This window comes from Syngnathus typhle, linkage group LG1 (genome assembly GCF_033458585.1).
Source record: "Syngnathus typhle isolate RoL2023-S1 ecotype Sweden linkage group LG1, RoL_Styp_1.0, whole genome shotgun sequence".
In the NCBI taxonomy this organism is placed as follows: domain Eukaryota; kingdom Metazoa; phylum Chordata; class Actinopteri; order Syngnathiformes; family Syngnathidae; genus Syngnathus; species Syngnathus typhle.
Genome location: NC_083738.1, coordinates 18,266,999 through 18,284,270, shown reverse-complemented (window position 1 = coordinate 18,284,270; position 17,272 = coordinate 18,266,999). Strand labels below are relative to the sequence as shown.

At 42.2% G+C, this 17,272-nt stretch overlaps 3 protein-coding genes across 3 annotated transcripts; all 3 read right to left on the bottom strand.

Moving 5' to 3' along the window:
- Window positions 1–427: 427 nt before the first annotated feature.
- Window positions 428–5,567, bottom strand: LOC133160000 (NEDD4 family-interacting protein 1-like). Its single transcript, XM_061287889.1, has 8 exons — window positions 5,354–5,567; window positions 3,897–3,987; window positions 2,740–2,879; window positions 2,589–2,676; window positions 2,153–2,277; window positions 2,010–2,076; window positions 1,814–1,926; window positions 428–1,576 (listed from the first exon to the last, which is right to left on the bottom strand). The coding sequence occupies exons 1-7, from the start codon at window positions 5,387–5,389 to the stop codon at window positions 1,820–1,822; spliced, it is 654 nt and encodes a 217-aa protein (XP_061143873.1). The 5' UTR covers window positions 5,390–5,567; the 3' UTR covers window positions 428–1,576; window positions 1,814–1,819.
- Window positions 5,568–5,794: 227 nt separating this feature from the next.
- On the bottom strand, window positions 5,795–7,920 carry gnpda1 (glucosamine-6-phosphate deaminase 1). Its single transcript, XM_061286672.1, has 6 exons — window positions 7,456–7,920; window positions 7,263–7,364; window positions 7,000–7,182; window positions 6,728–6,912; window positions 6,475–6,649; window positions 5,795–6,013 (listed from the first exon to the last, which is right to left on the bottom strand). Exons 1-6 carry the CDS (start codon window positions 7,577–7,579, stop codon window positions 5,955–5,957), a joined length of 828 nt encoding a protein of 275 aa, XP_061142656.1. The 5' UTR covers window positions 7,580–7,920; the 3' UTR covers window positions 5,795–5,954.
- Window positions 7,921–8,790: 870 nt separating this feature from the next.
- hspa4b (heat shock protein 4b) lies at window positions 8,791–16,730 on the bottom strand. The gene is made up of 19 exons (XM_061283986.1): window positions 16,394–16,730; window positions 15,782–15,839; window positions 15,490–15,630; window positions 13,842–13,964; window positions 13,623–13,722; window positions 12,720–12,853; window positions 12,402–12,646; window positions 12,255–12,331; window positions 12,017–12,168; window positions 11,659–11,765; window positions 11,436–11,569; window positions 11,076–11,260; window positions 10,684–10,779; window positions 10,444–10,599; window positions 10,248–10,373; window positions 10,058–10,165; window positions 9,856–9,975; window positions 9,608–9,769; window positions 8,791–9,325 (listed from the first exon to the last, which is right to left on the bottom strand). Exons 1-19 carry the CDS (start codon window positions 16,498–16,500, stop codon window positions 9,122–9,124), a joined length of 2,535 nt encoding a protein of 844 aa, XP_061139970.1. The 5' UTR covers window positions 16,501–16,730; the 3' UTR covers window positions 8,791–9,121.
- Between the last annotated feature and the right edge of the window lie 542 nt (window positions 16,731–17,272).

Genomic DNA, 17,272 nt, shown 5'->3' with positions numbered 1-17,272 from the left:
TTAATATCTGATATCAGACAAAACCAAATTGTGAATCAGTCACCTAGGCTATAGCAGAACAAACAATCCATGGTCTTCAGATGCCACGCTGTCGCCATCTCCTGGTCAGCTAGTGAAATGCTTGTGCTGTTTTTTTTTTCCTCTCAATTAAAACAAATCAATCAGCCAGTTGGTTTTCTTTATTTAATCTCTGATATCAGACAAAACCAAATTGTGAATCAGTCACCTAGGCCAGTGCTTCTCAAATAGTGGGGCGCGAAATAGTTTTCTTCTTGCTAGGGGGGGGCGTAACAGAAAATAATTGAGAAGCACTGGCCTAATGTGAAAGTGTTTTGTGAAAAGGGATAATGATTAAATATGCTGTATACCACAGTGCCTTTTTGTAGCCTTAGCAAACAGGAAGTCAAGACCACTCAGAAAAACGCAATATCATCGTGACATTTATTGAACTAGGTCTTCTCTTCCGTACAGCGTCAGGACAGCAAAACCGCATAGATGTCACTACATCACTTTAAATGAGCATCAAAGCTGTGACAGTGAAGTTGAAACAATTTCCATTTCAATTGAAGGTGAAATCATCAAGGCTAAAAAGAAAACAGTTGTGCTTCAATGGAGAATCCTGACATGCAAATCAGAATATTCATCAGACTTAAACTTGAGGTCAAACGATGATTCCTCAGTCAAAGTGCGCCTGCATATGACATTCTTTGATAAAGTTCTCGCTCTACCCACAGGATGGCAAGCACCTTGGCCGTGCTCATGTTCAATTCCATGAAAATGAACGAGAGTCAAGTGCAGGCATCCAATAACAAAGTGGCAAATACTTCCCAGTTTGTCGTGATGCCATTAACAAGTGACTCCGAAGATTAACTTTATTCATTTGTCATTGGGTGAGCCTAAATTTTGTTCTTTCACATCTCACACTGAATTTAAATCCATTTTGAAGACTGAAAATATTTCATCTGAGTGGTTAAACATCAAAATGGGCAATAACCACAAGGGTGCAATTTTGGACGCTGCACCTGAGTTGTACATAACATGCATTACGAGCATGTACAATGTGTCCCGGAACCTTTTGTCCACGTATCGTTAGTTGGAGAAAAAAAAAAAAACCCTGAATGAGTCACTTGGGGCAGGAGACAACACTGTTAACCCTCAAGCTAACAGTTGAGTGAGCTATGTGGGCGGAGCTGTTCAAGTGTGTGAACAGAGCCTATATAACAGTCACAATAAAACCATGAGGTGGCGCTATAGAGTGAGTGAGCTGCATGCTTATATGGCGCATGTTGAATCATGACGACCTGTTGAGACTTCCAGCCTCTCCTTGGAGAGCAAGAGTCATGCTTGTAATTCTAGCAAAGCAATAATAAGGCATCACTTATTAAACGTTACACACAAGATGTAGCTAACATGCGTCGCTAATGACTGACTACACTGAGGGACGAGTACTGCTAACCGCTTTCCGAGAATACAATGGCAAACAAAAAGTCGACTATTTCCTCAAATGGTTTCATTCGCTACAGAGCCGTCTTGATTACTGCCTCGTGTCATGTCCTCGGCCGCCACACCCGATCAGCTGAATTGAGAAAATAGAAATGATCAAAGAGGAATAATGTGTGTTTAATGAGGAAAAGTGACATTTCAACAACTTCTTCACGTTAGAGGACATGTGGAAAATGTACCTTTGCACGTATACTGTCGCGAGAGTACAAACCGAAAATCGTGCTCTGGCGGGCTTTCCCATGAAGTGAGAATTTTTCAGTTGTCCGAAAATGTCAGTCTGCACTCCTGCCTGACTTCAAGCCGCACTCACCTCGGTCTAATAGATGAAGAGCACCCTTGTTCGGGGTAGACTGGCGTAGGTGGGATCAGCCAGCTTGCGCACTCGGGAGTAGTTGACAAAGCCTCTGACGAACAGCATGAAGCCTGCAATGCAAACATTGGGAAAGCGTAGCTAGCATTTTGTCCAAAAAAAGAGAAACACAGTTTTAAATGTAGTTTTTACTCACCCAAGGCCAGGAACACCCACCACAACCAGTACTGGCCATCAAAGTAGCCAGGGAAGTAGGTGGAAAACTACAAAGAGCAGCCATCAACAAATCAAAACACGAGCTACAGTCGGCATACATAACTAATCCTAACTATTTCTCACCCTGACGATAAGAACCCATTTGATGAGGGACAGGCCAAAGCCTGAAATGGCTCCGTATCGACCGGCAGCTGACGTGGTCAAACAGAAGGACAAGAAGAAGCCGATCCAGTTGAAGAGGAATGCCACTGAAAGACAAAAACTCAGACATGTTGTTTTGCTGTCAAAGATTGTGGAAGTTGACATGATTTGCTTTCGAGGGCCACATAAAAAGGTATGGAGGACCACGTCTGACCCCCCCGGGCCTTGAGTTTGACACCAGTGATCTGGCACCTTCCTAAGAGTTCCAGTAGCATGCAGATGTTAACTTGGTCAGTTTTGTCTCACGTCATTTTGCCGTCAACAGACAATGCTGAAGTAGAATGAGGAGCTTCATTTAGACGCCTTTGCCCTAATATCAAAGTCGTGCTTTGACGCCATCTAGTGGAAAGCTTCTTACTGAAGAAAGTGAGCATGAAGATGCCGTCATTGCCTATCCGCAGCTGGTCGGCATCCTCAAAGTCGTCTCGGGCCACAAATTCATCCTCCTGCAAGCAAATAGTTGATTAAGCGATGCGGCAGCGAACAAATGAGCGGAGCGAAGAAAGTACCGCGACTCTTCCGGTGACGAGGGGGACGACAGCCTCCGCTTTGCTTCGCTCCGCTTCGTCGTAGGACGGCAAAGTGGTGGCCACGCTGTAGGACGGCGGGTTGGGGAATCTGCCGCCATCTTCCTTATATTCAAAGAAAGCTGGCGAGGAGAAAGCTCTTTTGTCACGAAACTGTTCATTTTGCTGAAAGTGTGCTTTTGCATTTAACACCGTCGTGAGGAGAAGCAGTTCAATAAATGGATGGATTGATGGAGCATATTCTTACATCGCAAACTAGCATCGCTCATAACCTCAAAGCATCTTATTTCTCTTAGCCGCAATCGAGGACCTTTTGTAAATGGTAATTTACTAAAAGCAGAGCAGAGAGGAAAAGGGGGGGGGGGATACATTAGAGTGAAATGCATCCATTACTGTTAATGGTCCATTCCATTCAAGGCAAGACTTTCATGTGGCTGTCGTCCAGCGGCCGCCTTTGTGTTTTGCCCAAACACAACGGAGGGCAGTCAAGTGAGTCAGTGGACTCGCATCTATTTAAAACATGTATGGTCTGTCCACAAATTACACTACTGGTGGAGATTTGGCATCCATGTTTTTGCACATTAATTACAGTAAGAACAATTCAAGTTGATGTGAACAAATATTTGTCCTTGAGAAAGAAAACGGATGGATGGATGGATGGATGGATGGATGGATGGATGGATGGATGGATGGATGGATGGATGGATGGATGGATGGATGGATGGATGGATGGATGGATGGATGGATGGATGGATGACTAATTAATTCCTAATGTACAGCAGAAACAAAGTTTTAATAGCAAGGCCAATGGACTCCATTTTAGTAGTTCAATTCAAAATGGGAAACTCAAAAGCACTTTTTCCAAGATTCAGCACACGGTAAAATATGTTTTTGTTTCCCCCAAATTATAACAATTACAATTTACACCGAAGTAACACGAAGAATTTTTAAACACCAAAATCAGATATGAATTGGCCTATACGCAGCAATTTCAATGCAAGTGTAAAATAAATCGGCGCTATATCAGAATTCTACTCCAAATTGAACTGTTCTACGATAGCGTGATTAATTGAGTCGCACCAGTACCAACTTGGAGGTCTACTGTACGTATGAGATGAGGCAGACGAAAGCTCCCGAACCTGCATTAGCTGCTTCGACGCTGGTGTAGGGCGGTGGCGCATCCGGGGAAGGACCCTCTTCGGACGTCGGGAGCGGCTCCTCGTTCACCAGCTGAGTGATAAGGAACAACGTGTCAATACCAGACCAAAGCTCCACATGCTGACGAGGAGGAATGCGTCAAATATCACCTATCGATCAACAGGATAATGACCAAATCAAAATTTAAAGTGCATAATGTTACACTGAAACAAGCATAGGGAAAATTAATTTACTTATAATCGTGACATTAGAATAGATAATGGATAAGATGATCAATGAGAAATTTTAATCAGAGGTGGATTTATGTGCCACTCAAAGTATTTTTCACTGATTATCTACTTTTTTCTAGCACATTATGTTTTTGAGAGGTTTTACCTGTAAAACCTAGCGCAATATAGATTTTGTTTATAGCTATGACGTTTCATAAAATAGTCCACTAGTTGCTAAACCTAACTCTTAATTCATAAATGTTACTTAAACTGTATGCCGTCTTATATAGTTATTGCATTGTTATGAACACCTGAGGCGCTAGAGAAAAAACTTGGGCAGATTCGAAATCAGCACAAACAAATTCATCTATAAAAATTAACTCGAATTTCTAATCATTATATGTAACAATTTGTTGACCAGAGTTAATTTCATCAACTAAATTTGAGGACAAACATTGCATGAACAGACAAACGCCCGGTTTACATGTTAATGGTGCTCAACCAATTAAGCGGCTGGCTCATTTAATCAAATGAAATTAGAACATTTGAAACTGGTCAATTGTTTTTATTTTGTTGCTCTTTCTTGGTTACTTACACAACTGCACGTTACAACACAAGATAAACATGATGAAATGCAAACAAAAGGCAATGTTTCTCTCATCTAAAATCCAGCTAGTGAAGGGCAACGTACTGCAAAACTGTCAAATGTTCTGCCTGCATTTCATATTACTGTCGTAAGACTGAAGGAACAAAACTTGGTCATGTTAACGATTTCTATATTTGAATTAGTCTACCGATGAATGTCTTTTCTGTGAATCCGATTTATTCTTCCAAATGTCGTAATTGGCCCAACCCAAAAAAAAAATCTATATTAGTCAGGCCCTACCTCGCTCTATGGTAATGATTGATATGGTTGCAAGATGTTAAATCAGTGTCGTTTGTATTCTACGACATCGTTGATGAATTACATTTCAAGTTGTTTCTTTGGAAAATAACACTGGGTTGTGGTTAGCGAGACGTAGCTAATGCTAACTGACGCAGGATGGTGCTAATATGTAGTTAAAAGCGCTTGACACACGGATCGTGATGCGTTTCAAGCGTTTTGTGCACGATCCAATAGAGGCAAAACATTATCAAATGCGACGCGTTTCTTAACGCCAATGACAGGCTAAGCTAGCGGGAGCGAATATCAGGCTAGCGTCGGTTGATAATGCTAAGCTAGACTTTACCTCTTGATATCTGACGTTGCTGTTTTGCTCAGCCATCGTAAACGCCTTGTGTTGATTAAAATAACCTCTTCCGACCCAGGAGGGCAAAATACGTTGAAGAAGAACGGCCCTCGCCGATGAACGAGGGGCTGTTACGCTGCCTCAAGTCGGCCGGACACCTTTTTCCTTCACGAGCTCCTCCAACTAGGTCTGATGATGCCTTCGCGGCTTTCGGTAATTGCGCAATTGATTGTTGTCACGTCACAGATAATCGAATTGAGGACAAATCTGGAAACAAACTAAACACCGCAAGTTGCATTGTCTGATATTCGAAATATTAGGCAGCCTGAGGTCATCAGCTGGAGTTGTATAAACCATCTCCTCATTTCTTTTCCCCTGTAAAGTCTAGATAATGAAGAGTTCCTGGTGTAAGTCAAGGTAACACGAGTTGAGGGACAAGAAGATTGTGAATCATTTTATTATAAATGTGCAAGAGCAGTAATAACCAAAGATTTGTTTCCCCAGTCCCGCCCCATGCTTTACTGCTAAAATATACATGAATTATAGGAACGTGTTTTTTTTCTTTTTTAATGCATGATCCCAAGAATTGTACAAAGCATCCTTATTTCTCGGACTCTACATCGGGTAACTCTACCAGCTTGTTGTGCACATACATCATCCCTACGGGAGAGAAAAACAAAAGAATAAGCACTTTGAAATTCATATTGACTCATGTTGTACATAGGCATATTGCTGCCCACATAAAAAAATGTTCCAAGGGCTCATTGCATCACAAATCAGAATATGGATTTTATGACCACGTTTTATTGTCTAGTTACTTTTCACCCAGATTGTACTTTATACTTGGCTTCAGGCTCAAGTTATTAAGCACCGTTGATAAGATTCTTATCAGTGAACGTACTGAAAGGGGGATTTTGACGAACGGGGTCACCCTTCTTGAGCTAAGTGTTGTTCCTCATTTATCGGCGTGAGCCTCCATATATACAAGAGTCATAAATTCCACAAAAGCATAAAAAAAGATTGCTATAACAACATTTCACACGATTCCATATTCAGATGGTCACGAGCCATCTTTTTTTCTTTTTTTATCTGGCAGCAATACACTTATGATTAAATCTCACCTTTAAAATATTTCACAGTCTTAACCCTCAGTTCCAGCGTGGCGTCTTCGTCACACACAAAAACAGTTTGCGGGTGCTGCTGGAATGCGGACACGGTCCACATGTGGTTCACGCCTTCTTCGATGGCTTTGTACAAAGCAAAAGCCTTGTGAGCTCCAGTGATGAGAATCATCACCTGTGGAGCAAAGCAAACATGTCTTCTTGCATTTTAGCGAGATATTAAGGATGCGTCGACACCCTTCTTGGATCTAACCTCTTTTGCATCCATGACGGTGCCCACTCCAACGGTCAGGGCCATGGTGGGCACTTTACTGAGGTCTCCATCAAAGAATCTTGCATTGGCCACAATGGTGTCCCTTGCCAAAGTCTTCACCCTGGTCCTCGACACCAAGCTTGAGCCCGGCTCGTTAAAGGCGATGTGGCCATCCGGCCCAATTCCTGAGGTGACGGAACGATTGTGTGATGTGACATGATGTCATGGATCTGTCGTAAACACACGGTCTTAATCTGATCTTGGTTCGATACCTCCGACAAACAGCTCGATGCCCCCGGCCGCTGTTATTTTCTTCTCGAAGGCGTCACACTCTGCTTGCAGGTCTGGAGCGTTGCCATCAAGGATGTGCGTGTTCTCGGCTCGTATGTCGATGTGCTTAAAGAAGTTATTCCACATGAAGGAATGGTAGCTCTCGGGGTGATCTCTGGGAAGTCCTGCATTTGGGGGGGTTCAGCAAAGCACATTAAAATAATTGACTTCCATAAATTGTTTCCATTTAAGAGTGATGACTTACCCACATATTCATCCATGTTGAACGTCTTGACATATTGGAAAGAGATTACTCCTTTCTTGTAATACTCAATCAGTTTCTTGTAACAGCCTAAGGGAGTGCTTCCTGGAAGAAGAAAAAACAAAGACAAAAAACGCTTCAAACATTTTGAATGTCGAATTGAAAAAATAGCGAGGTTAGGAATGAAGATACTCACCAGTAGGAAGGCCAAGAGTGAAAAAGCGGTCTGGGCCAGGTTTGAAAAGTAAAATTTTATTCCTGATGTACTTTGCAGCCCACTCGCTTGACGTTTCGTAGTCATTGAGGATAATCAGTTTCATTTTCCCGTTTGTAAAAAAAAAAAGAAGGAAAGAAGAAGAAGAAAAAAAAAGATACTAAAGCTAACCTGGATGGAACTAAGGACAAAACACACCTACATCAGACTTTAGACTCATCAAAGCGTAAACCGATCCAGTATAGGACGTTCCAAATACGATTGCTATTGTATATGCTATTAAACGATTTACAAAAGAAGCTGCACAAAACTTTCGAAACACATTAAAGCAAAAACTTCAACTATTGTATTGTCACTAAGGACCGTAAAGAAAAGAGTTGCGGCGGATTGCAATTGCCTCAGTGTGTACCGTTTGTCTGATCATGTGATGTGCGCAGTGGCGGATGGATAAGGAACTTGCAGCGGATATTGCGTCACATCAGAGCCCTTCATATTTTTGTAAAATTGACGTGCTTATTTTCAGAAAAAGGTTTGTCCTCCGAGCAAATTTAAAACTCGATGATCTTAACATGATTTTACATTATAATTAGTAACTACTGATGTGCGGAAAGCCCAGTGAAACCGTCAGACATGTTTCTACAAAAAATCCAAAATCGGTTATATGAATTATGTAAAATGTAATCCACGGATTTTTATGTATTCATTCACACCAATCAAATGTTACAAAACTGTGCCAAAGGTGAGTTAAGACACTAAGCCCCTCTTGGCACAACGAAATAAACAACTTTACTGAGAAATCAAATCAAAATCTTGTCAGATTGTGAAAATCTTTCTCAAGGAGTTTATGAAAATAAATTGCAGTATAATAAAGATGTACTTCAATGTGTTACAAATAGGCATCCTGCGTCGTTGGTGATGTCATTTTCCACTCGGCAAAGCGCACTGCACTGTAAGGTATTATTATGGAGTGAGGCAAATTATAAATTCAGATTAATCAGCACAGACTTTTTTTTAGGCAATTAATCGTCACCGGATGTTTTTAATACAGTCTGTTATTATGTTTTCTCCTAAATATTACTAACATGACCCAAAAGTTAGGAAGCAACTCGATGGGTGAGTGCACTTCTCGATGACTGAAACCACAAAAACTGTTAACTGAATTCCATTCTGCTTGTGTCATTAAAATCAGCATATTAATTTTAAAGGCAGAATTATTGAGACTGTTGTGTTTGGTTACATTTGATTTAGCACACCACAAATGCGGTCGGTCAGAGCATGTTTCAGTTTAGTGTTTAAATGTCATCGAAGAATTGGGACTGATTTCCAATACCTTTATTAAAATCATATTGTGACAGACCAGAACATGGGGCACAGAACAGAAATAAATACCATCATGATGGCGCTCGTCAAACAGGCTTATTGCAGCTGGCTTCAGAATGATGTCATCGAGGGGGAAAATAAAGAGAGATGGATGCCACGGCATCAGACAGAGCCACCACCCGCAGCTGGGATTAGTGTGCTAAAAACTCTGCCTGCTGTTGACATAAGTGCATTTTCTGAAACATTCCACCTGCACTGATAACACACGCAAGACAGCAACTCAATCTCAAATCGACCAACTCCCAAAATTGGGAGCTTTGATGGCGCTTCAGTCAAGGTCCATCTCCGGCTTGTTTTCCGTTTCCGAGGCGGCGTTGCCCGTGTTTTCGCCCATTCCCTTGTCTGCACTTTCTTCCTGAGCCTTCTCCTGTCCGTTCATGGGCCCGTTCTGTTCTGCTGGTGTGTCCTCTTTAGGCAGCTCCACCTTTGGCTTGGGCTTGGTCACGGTAGCGTTACAGGCAGAGAGTAGCTCCTGGAAAAGTTCACATACAAGGCAGCACAATGTAAAAAAAAAAAAAAATCAATCAATAAAATAATATTCTTTCAGGTTTACTGCGATAGAAAACGTTGTCTTTACCAGGTATTGGTACTCACCCATCCCTATTGATTAGTTTTATTTCATTTTGAGAATCGAGGGGCTTGAAATTAAAACTTTTTTTATTTGATTCATTAGTCCCTAACGAGATGTCTAATTGTGCGCTTTTCTCATGAACCTATCTCTATTGCACTGTGCAGAACGGATGGAGCTTCTCACCCTGTTTTTTTCTTGAATTTCCTTAACTCTTACAGAGGGATCCATCATCAAGCTCTGCTTGCTTTGCTGGTTCATGGCACTGTTCATCCACATCATGGCTTCAGTGGCCAGCTTGTCCACCTTGGTGACGTCGGCTTCATCTATGTGGTCGTACTGCTCCTCCTGAGCAACACAAATTCAAAGTCAGATGACAATCAAGTACATTTTTAGAAGCTAGGGCAAGGTGAGCCACTCTTTGACATGCTTACTTTCATTTTACACGCCTCAACAAATTTCATGTACTGTTGGATCTGTTTCCCCAACTCGTCAAACGCTTTAGGCCTCTCCTCGGCCTCTGTGTAGCGCTCCTGAATAGGCTGGCCCAGTTTCTGCAGGAATTTCAAGACAGTCAAAATATCATTTCAGCGATTTGACAGAGCAATATAAGAGTTGATTTAAACTGCAAATGACCTTTAAGTCTGCCAGCCTGTCAATGTACATCTGCTTGGGTTGGTCCTCTCCATCCTCATACAGCCAGTTCTCAGTCTCCATCAACTTTGCTGATAAGGCATCCCTTTCCTGAAAACACAAAATATTATTTCGCATTAGGAACACCTTGTCTCGTTGATGCTCCCCCAAGTGGTCTGGAATGCCAACTTACAGCTTCGCTCACAAACTTCTCCAGCATGCCTTGCAGTTTGTCCCTCATCTCATACACATACTCTTCCACGTAATTCTTGGCATCATTCCTCTCCTTCTCCAGTTTGTCCTGCATGATCATCTTACCCTGTGGGGAGACCACTTTGTGTAAATAAATGAGCATCAAATTGTTCTGAATGTATCCACGCTGCGAGTACCTCGTTTTCCACAAAAAGATTCAGCATGTCGTCTGCTAGTTGCCACTGCGGGCTGTTTTCAATGGGAAGATCCAAGACTTTGGTTTTGACTTTGGGCTTTTTTGCTTGTGGTGGCTGGTCAGACTTCTTCTCACCTTTGCCCTCTTCTGTGGTAGTCTAATCGCAATTGGATTATTTTACAAACTCATTCACTCCTGACGTGCATGCTTGTTCAAAACAATACATTTGTTTTCCAGTCACCTCCATCTCCTCATTCTCTCGTGGCGTCTTCTCTTCTTGTTCTTTCTGACCATCTCCCTCATCCTGCTGCTCCTCCTGGTCAGTTTGCATCTTGTTCTGCAGAGAGCAAAAGACGTCATGGTATTAAGCCCCTCGAGCACAAATCCAATTGCAGCTAACAAGGCCTGTAAAGTTAGTGATGGGGAAATGACGTTTCAAATTTGCTTCATGGACCATTTTTGACTCCTCTAGATGGCACGGATGGCTTGAATAAAGGTGTTTAGGAAACACGTCTGTGTGTTTTCAGCCCAATGCTGAATACAGAGTTAAAAAAATACCACTGGTTCATGAAGCAAATTTGAAGCTTCATTTTCCCATCACTACATAAAGTTTAGTATTGATGTCATTATTACCTCCCCATCTTTGTCATTGACCTGCTCCGTCTCCATGGGTACTTCTGCCTCATCTGACTTGATCACCTCGACCAGGGAGGCACTGGACACACTGAAGATTCCGTGGATGTTGACTCGGACCTTCACTTTCACCTTGGAGCTCTCGCCGGAAGCTTGAGGAACAACCTTTTGAATCAGAAATTGACCTGTTTGGGAGAAAATTGACATTTTTTTATTTTTATTTTTTACCGGCAACAGTTTGACCCTGGAACGGACGATTTCTAATATATGGGAAAATTGTTAATATGAACAAAGCAAAGGTCAACCAACTTCCCAGAATAGATTGTGTTTGACTTTAGAGGCTTCACTCTAGTTGCTTACCGATGGTCGGGTCAGGGTAGGGCAACGCATTGGGGTTGTTGTAGTACGCCTCCAGAGAGAAAGGCTCTTTGCGGTAGAACGTCAACACTTTGGAGAAAGGTGCTGGGTGGTTCACGGGAAACACCTCGCAATCACTACAAAACAAAACCATGTCAAATGGTCAATGCTACAATACATAAAGACTGGAGAGTAGAAAGGATGGAGCAAAAGTGGTTTGTTTTACCTGACACCTTCCTCAGCGGCAGAATGCCACTTCAAGGAGATAGGATATGAAACAGCGTCGGTGATGGAGAACTCGCGCACTTTGAAGGCGGGTGACAGGATTGCGCACTGTGGGAAAGGAGCGTTGTCGTCACATGTTGCAATGGAGGCAAAGTTCATATAGGGGAAAACTGCTTTGGTGATCTGAACCTCAGTTTTCAAATAAAAAGAAAGACTAATTCCAAATATTGACCAATTGATACCAAGAGCACAATTGTAGCATTAGTAAGACTAACCCAAAAAATGTTATTGTTTGCGTCGAAAAAGTTTCAGCCAAAAACTCGTGCGTCAATCAATAAAAGGAAGGAAGTGCGATATACCTGCAGAGCAGCTCCTCTGGCCACTGCTTCGTCAGCATTCAGCGTGGTGTTCAATTCCTTCCCGAAGAATTTGCTGATTCTCTCTTTGACGGCTGGGATCCTGGAAGCCCCGCCCACAATCTCTACTGCATAGATGTCGTCCTTTTTAAGTTCTTGAGGGACACAGAGACAAGCGAAAGAATTAGAGGACTGTACTTGTGTCCTAAATAATACAAGAATGACACAGTGTGATGCTTACTGGATTGTTCCAGAAGACTCTGCAGGGGAGGCTCCACTTTGCCGAAAAGGTCGGCGCTCATCTCTTCAAACTGACCCCTAGTGACAGGGGAGAGGAGGAATAATCAATGACATCTGACTTAATGACAAAGAAACTTCATCTACGTACCTGTTGAGCTTTGCCGACACGTCTATGTCATTCATGAAGCATTCGATGTTCAGAGGCAGGTCGGAGGAGTTGGCGCTCATGAGCTTTTTCAGTTTCTCACACTCCATGTAGAGCCTGACCAGAGCCCGGGGCTTTGACTTCACATCCAGCTTGTACTTCTTGCCAAATTCCTCACAGAAGTGCTTGACTAATACCTCATCAAAATCCCTGCCTCCCAGGTCGGGATCACAGGCTGTGGCGAGAACCTGGGAGACGGGGAAGGATTTGTTCATGCAAAAAGCTCGAATAGCACTTTTTTTTGGGGGGACAATTCCCAACCTTAAGTTTGCCCTTGTTGAATGCGCATACTGATGTCTGGAACCCACAATGGCCCAGGTCCACAAAAACCACATTCCTGGCCTTCTCTTCCGGAGCAGGTAGATCCTGCTTATAGATGCCATATGCCAGAGCCACTGCAGAAGAACAATTGGTACATCATTAATGTTACTGGCAGAAAAGACACATAGTCTGGAATTATCTGGGTGTAACTAAAAGTAAACATGTCACGGCAGGACAAACGTGGGTGTGCCGGGTGAAATGAAGGCTTGGCTGATTATACTAGCTATTGCTTCTTTCCTTGTAGTGTCTAAATAAATACCAAGTGGCCCATGTGTTACATTTGGCACAAATCCTGTGGGCTTCAGTATTAGGAGCACAAAAAACACATCGCTTTTACAGTTTAAAGCTACGGTATATAACACCTTGAATATTAAGAATGATACTCGTGGTCACAATTGTGTAGACCATCGCAATCTTTGTCATGCATGTTTTCCTAATTGTTGTCATTGACAAGGAGGTAATATTATCCGCCTCGAAGACATGTGCTGGTATCCTAGCAACAAGAAATATCTAGAGAACTCCCAAAAAAAAAAGAGGTCATGGCTGCGCTCAGAAATAAGGAAGCTTTTGCCAGTGTTCTCGTTTTTGTTTTGGGGTGTTTGACAGGAAATGGCTGTATTTTTCCCTTCAACTTTATATCTGCAGCTTGTTTCAAACCTAAATTTTGCCTGCTAGCACAAAGCAGAAAGAAAACTACGGCTGGTTCTCGATTCAGCCCTGGTCAAATGGAATTGGGCACCTGAACCAGAAGTGTAAATTCAGCCAGAGGAACCATCGCGAACGCCGACTGGCCTACTTAGCCCACAGTACATAAAGAACATTCACAAAAAAAGTGATACACACCAGCAGTGGTCTCATTCATTAGCCTCAAGCAGTTGAGTCCCGCAATCTGTGCAGCATCAACTACCGATCGCCTCTCAGAATCAGTGAAGTAGCAGGGAACCTAGAAAACAGCAGGACATCTTTGGGGCGCGTTGCAGTTGTTAAGTGTGCACGCAGTCTTCTTTGCATGCTTGCAGAAATTCTATCAAACCTTCAAATGGTTCGTCTTCTCCTACTTACAGAGACAACGCAGTCAGCAACGGGCTTCTTCAGTGCACTTTCTGCGGTCTCCTTCAGCTTGGTGAGAAGCATCGCAGTAACCTGTTCAATGCTGAACACCTTTTCCTCCTCCATATACATGACCTATAGGGGGAGCCAAATCAACACAATTTAATCCCCATACACTAAACATGATTTGTAGGGGTGTAACGATTCATTGATACACATCGACTAATCGATATAAGGCTCTACGATTTATTGGCATCGATGCTAAACGTAAACATCGATTTATATCGCCGTGTTTGACCTCGGACATTAGACGCGACTTTATTTTGAAATCCAATTCATTGTTGCTTGCTTCCTCTTTCCGGGAGCAGTGAGCGGCGTGTTGTGTTGTGAGCAGAGCAGGCACGTGAAAGGGGAGTCGACAACTAGTACGCGGCTCCTGGGCTGGTGCTATGACTAGTGTCCAAAAAGACGAGGAAATTGGCTCCCCTTTAGGCTTCAAGTCATTCTTTGGAAGCACTTTGGATTCCAAAGAAAAGATGACTCAACGGACAAAACACTTGCAGTTTGTAAATCCTGCCATGCGGTGATCAAATATTCAGGGAGCACAAATCTCGCCGCACATTTAAAGAAAAAACACGACATCAAAGTTCAGTGTTAAAATGAGCACTTTGTATACTACAATACTCTTGTAATTTCCTAAATAAAGAGTTTGCAGTACCTTGTTGATTTTGCGTATGAATTGTTATAAATCAGGATATTGTTCTATATTTTTTATTTAAAAAAATATATATATGTATCGATGGTAGAGCAGTATATCGTGATGTATCGTGAATGAATCACAGCAGGGTTTAAGATATCGGCAAATATCGTATTGTGATTCTTTGTATCGATATGTATCGTATCGTGACAAAACCCGCGATTTACACCCCTAATGATTTGATGTTGCAGTGTAACATTGGTAATAGCAGAAGCAGTTGCAGTAATCATAACAGAAAAACACAATTTATGAGTAAGAAAGGGTAAAGCAAAAACCTGTGCGTTATTGAAACCTCCCCAATAAGATTTTTATAATGCACTATCCACGTCTTTTTACCTTTAAACATTTTAACCCTAACATGTTAAATCTTTGTATGCATTACAGTCAAGAATGTTAGAAAGGATGATTAATTACGTCTTTAGGGCAAGGCTACTCATTATCAAGTATTAAATTCACCGCATGTTATTGTTCACCATTTACTCACCTTTACGTTTGTACACCATATTACAAGTAATAATATTAAGCTGTTACTTAACAGACTGCCTGTCCACTTAAAGGTCTTGTAATGGCGATAGTTTGTCTCTGGATAAGATTAAATCCATTTTCATTGTTTACCATAGGGGAAAGTAGCTTAATTCTTTGAAATCAGAAGCGGACCCGTACCCCAGAACAGATTGTGCTCAAGCATTTTATTTTTCAATAGTCTCGGTTACATAATAGCAGTCAACTTATTGGACTGTTTCTTTAAATAAAAAATGCATAGTGAGTTGTACACTATGCTGACATAGGTTTTCACACTATCACAGTTTGGCATGATGGCCAGATTTGTCACGGCAGCAAGTCTATCTATTTTGTTTTCATGCACAAGCGGAATTCTAAGGAACTTCCTCACTATATGCTTACCTTGATTCCAGTAGTCCCTGTGGGCATTTGTGCAACATCGTAGACCAGGCTGGATTTTAGGCGCTGCACGTATGGATCAGAGAACGCTCGTCCATGAAATCTCTTGAAGCCTTGCACCGTGTTCTTGCAGTTTGTGACAACCTGATCAACCACAAAGATTCAAATTAAGTGAGTGAACACATGTTGCCATTCTGTTTGATATTACCATGCCACATTCTAAACACACTCATTGTCCAAATCCTCCAGAGACAATGCTGTTAACAAGACAATACCAATTCCAATAAAATCATACCTGGCTTTTTGCAGCTGCACCAATTGATCGATTCCGTGGTCCAAAAGAAACGCATGCTCTATAAATAGAGAAGACAAATCCGTTTCGCCCTCCTTTATGGCACAGGCAACAAGCATTTACTTGATGCATTTCAGTGTGTTTCATGCAATGGGATTGAAGTGTATCGGTGTAATAGCGTCTCATCTGTGATTTGAAAGCTAACCTAAAGCAAAATGAAATGATCAAGCCGTTTTGACAGCTAGTGTACGGCGGCCTCCTTCCAATCACGCGCATTTCAGTGCCCGTAGGCATGAGGGATAAATCGCTTGGTCATTCTAGAATAAATTCTGCAACATTGATGCGACATTTCCTTATAATTTGAAATGCAATTATATTATATTTTATGCACAAAGGAAAGGCAGGGTCGTTTAGTTTAAACTCACGACGGTCACTAGCATTAGCCGTAGCACTCACATGCTGTTTCCTGTTGTGAAATTCATTAGCATGTTAACTCACCGTGTTAGCATCGTTAGCGTCACACAAGAGGATCATGAACACGGGTGAATTCGCGAACATTCCCGATTTGTTATTACGCGCGGGCGACACTAAAGTAAAGTCATCGCTCATACTTACGGTGTACATCGGTCGCTGTATTCATTGGCGACTGTTTCGATCCCACCGGCACGGGCTACTGCTACATAGCAGTTCAAATAGCCCACGTCGAATCCAACAACTGACATCTTCAAACAAGCTAACGGGATAGTGTTGTGGAGAACAAATAAACCGAGAAGGGCAGCGGTACAGTTCTGCGTAAAATGAGAACCGAGTAGCTACAGGGTTAGGATTCACTCAGCGGCTGTCGTTGGTCCACCCTTGTTCTTGTTCCATGAAGCTGAGCACAGCAGCATGCGGTACACCGGCAGATGAGGCGAGAGGCTTCAAGAATTTTCTATCCGTGTGGCCAACCAATAGTGCGTGAGCCCGGTATGAGGAGACTGCGACCCCTACAGGCCAGAAAGAGTAGCGTAGGGGAGCTGTGTTGTCCTGTACAAGCAAAGTAGAACGGCAGGATCAATTGTTCATTTGGTAGCATCATTTTTTACTTGCAAGTCTGAGATTCATTGACTTCATCAGACTGTTGCATCCTTCACTTCAACTGCTTATCAAGGTCTTTATCTTTGGGTTCTGGTTTGTTTCTTCAAGATGTGAAATGGATGCTCTAGGCTAGGTCCGGTGACCAACTTGGGTACCTTCCGCTTTTCCCCCCAGATGAAGTCCTTGGTTGTGTCGACAGTGTGGCTTGGGCCTTTGTCTTGTTGCAAGATAAGATTTCTCTTCTTTTCATCAATAAAGATTTATGTCTATGTTTATATATACCTCCCAATACAGGTTATTAGGGGTGTAACGATTCATCGATTAATCGATATAATACTCTACGATTTATTGGCATCGATTTATATCGCCGTGTTTGACCTCGAACATTAGACGCTACTTTATTTTGAAATCCAGTTC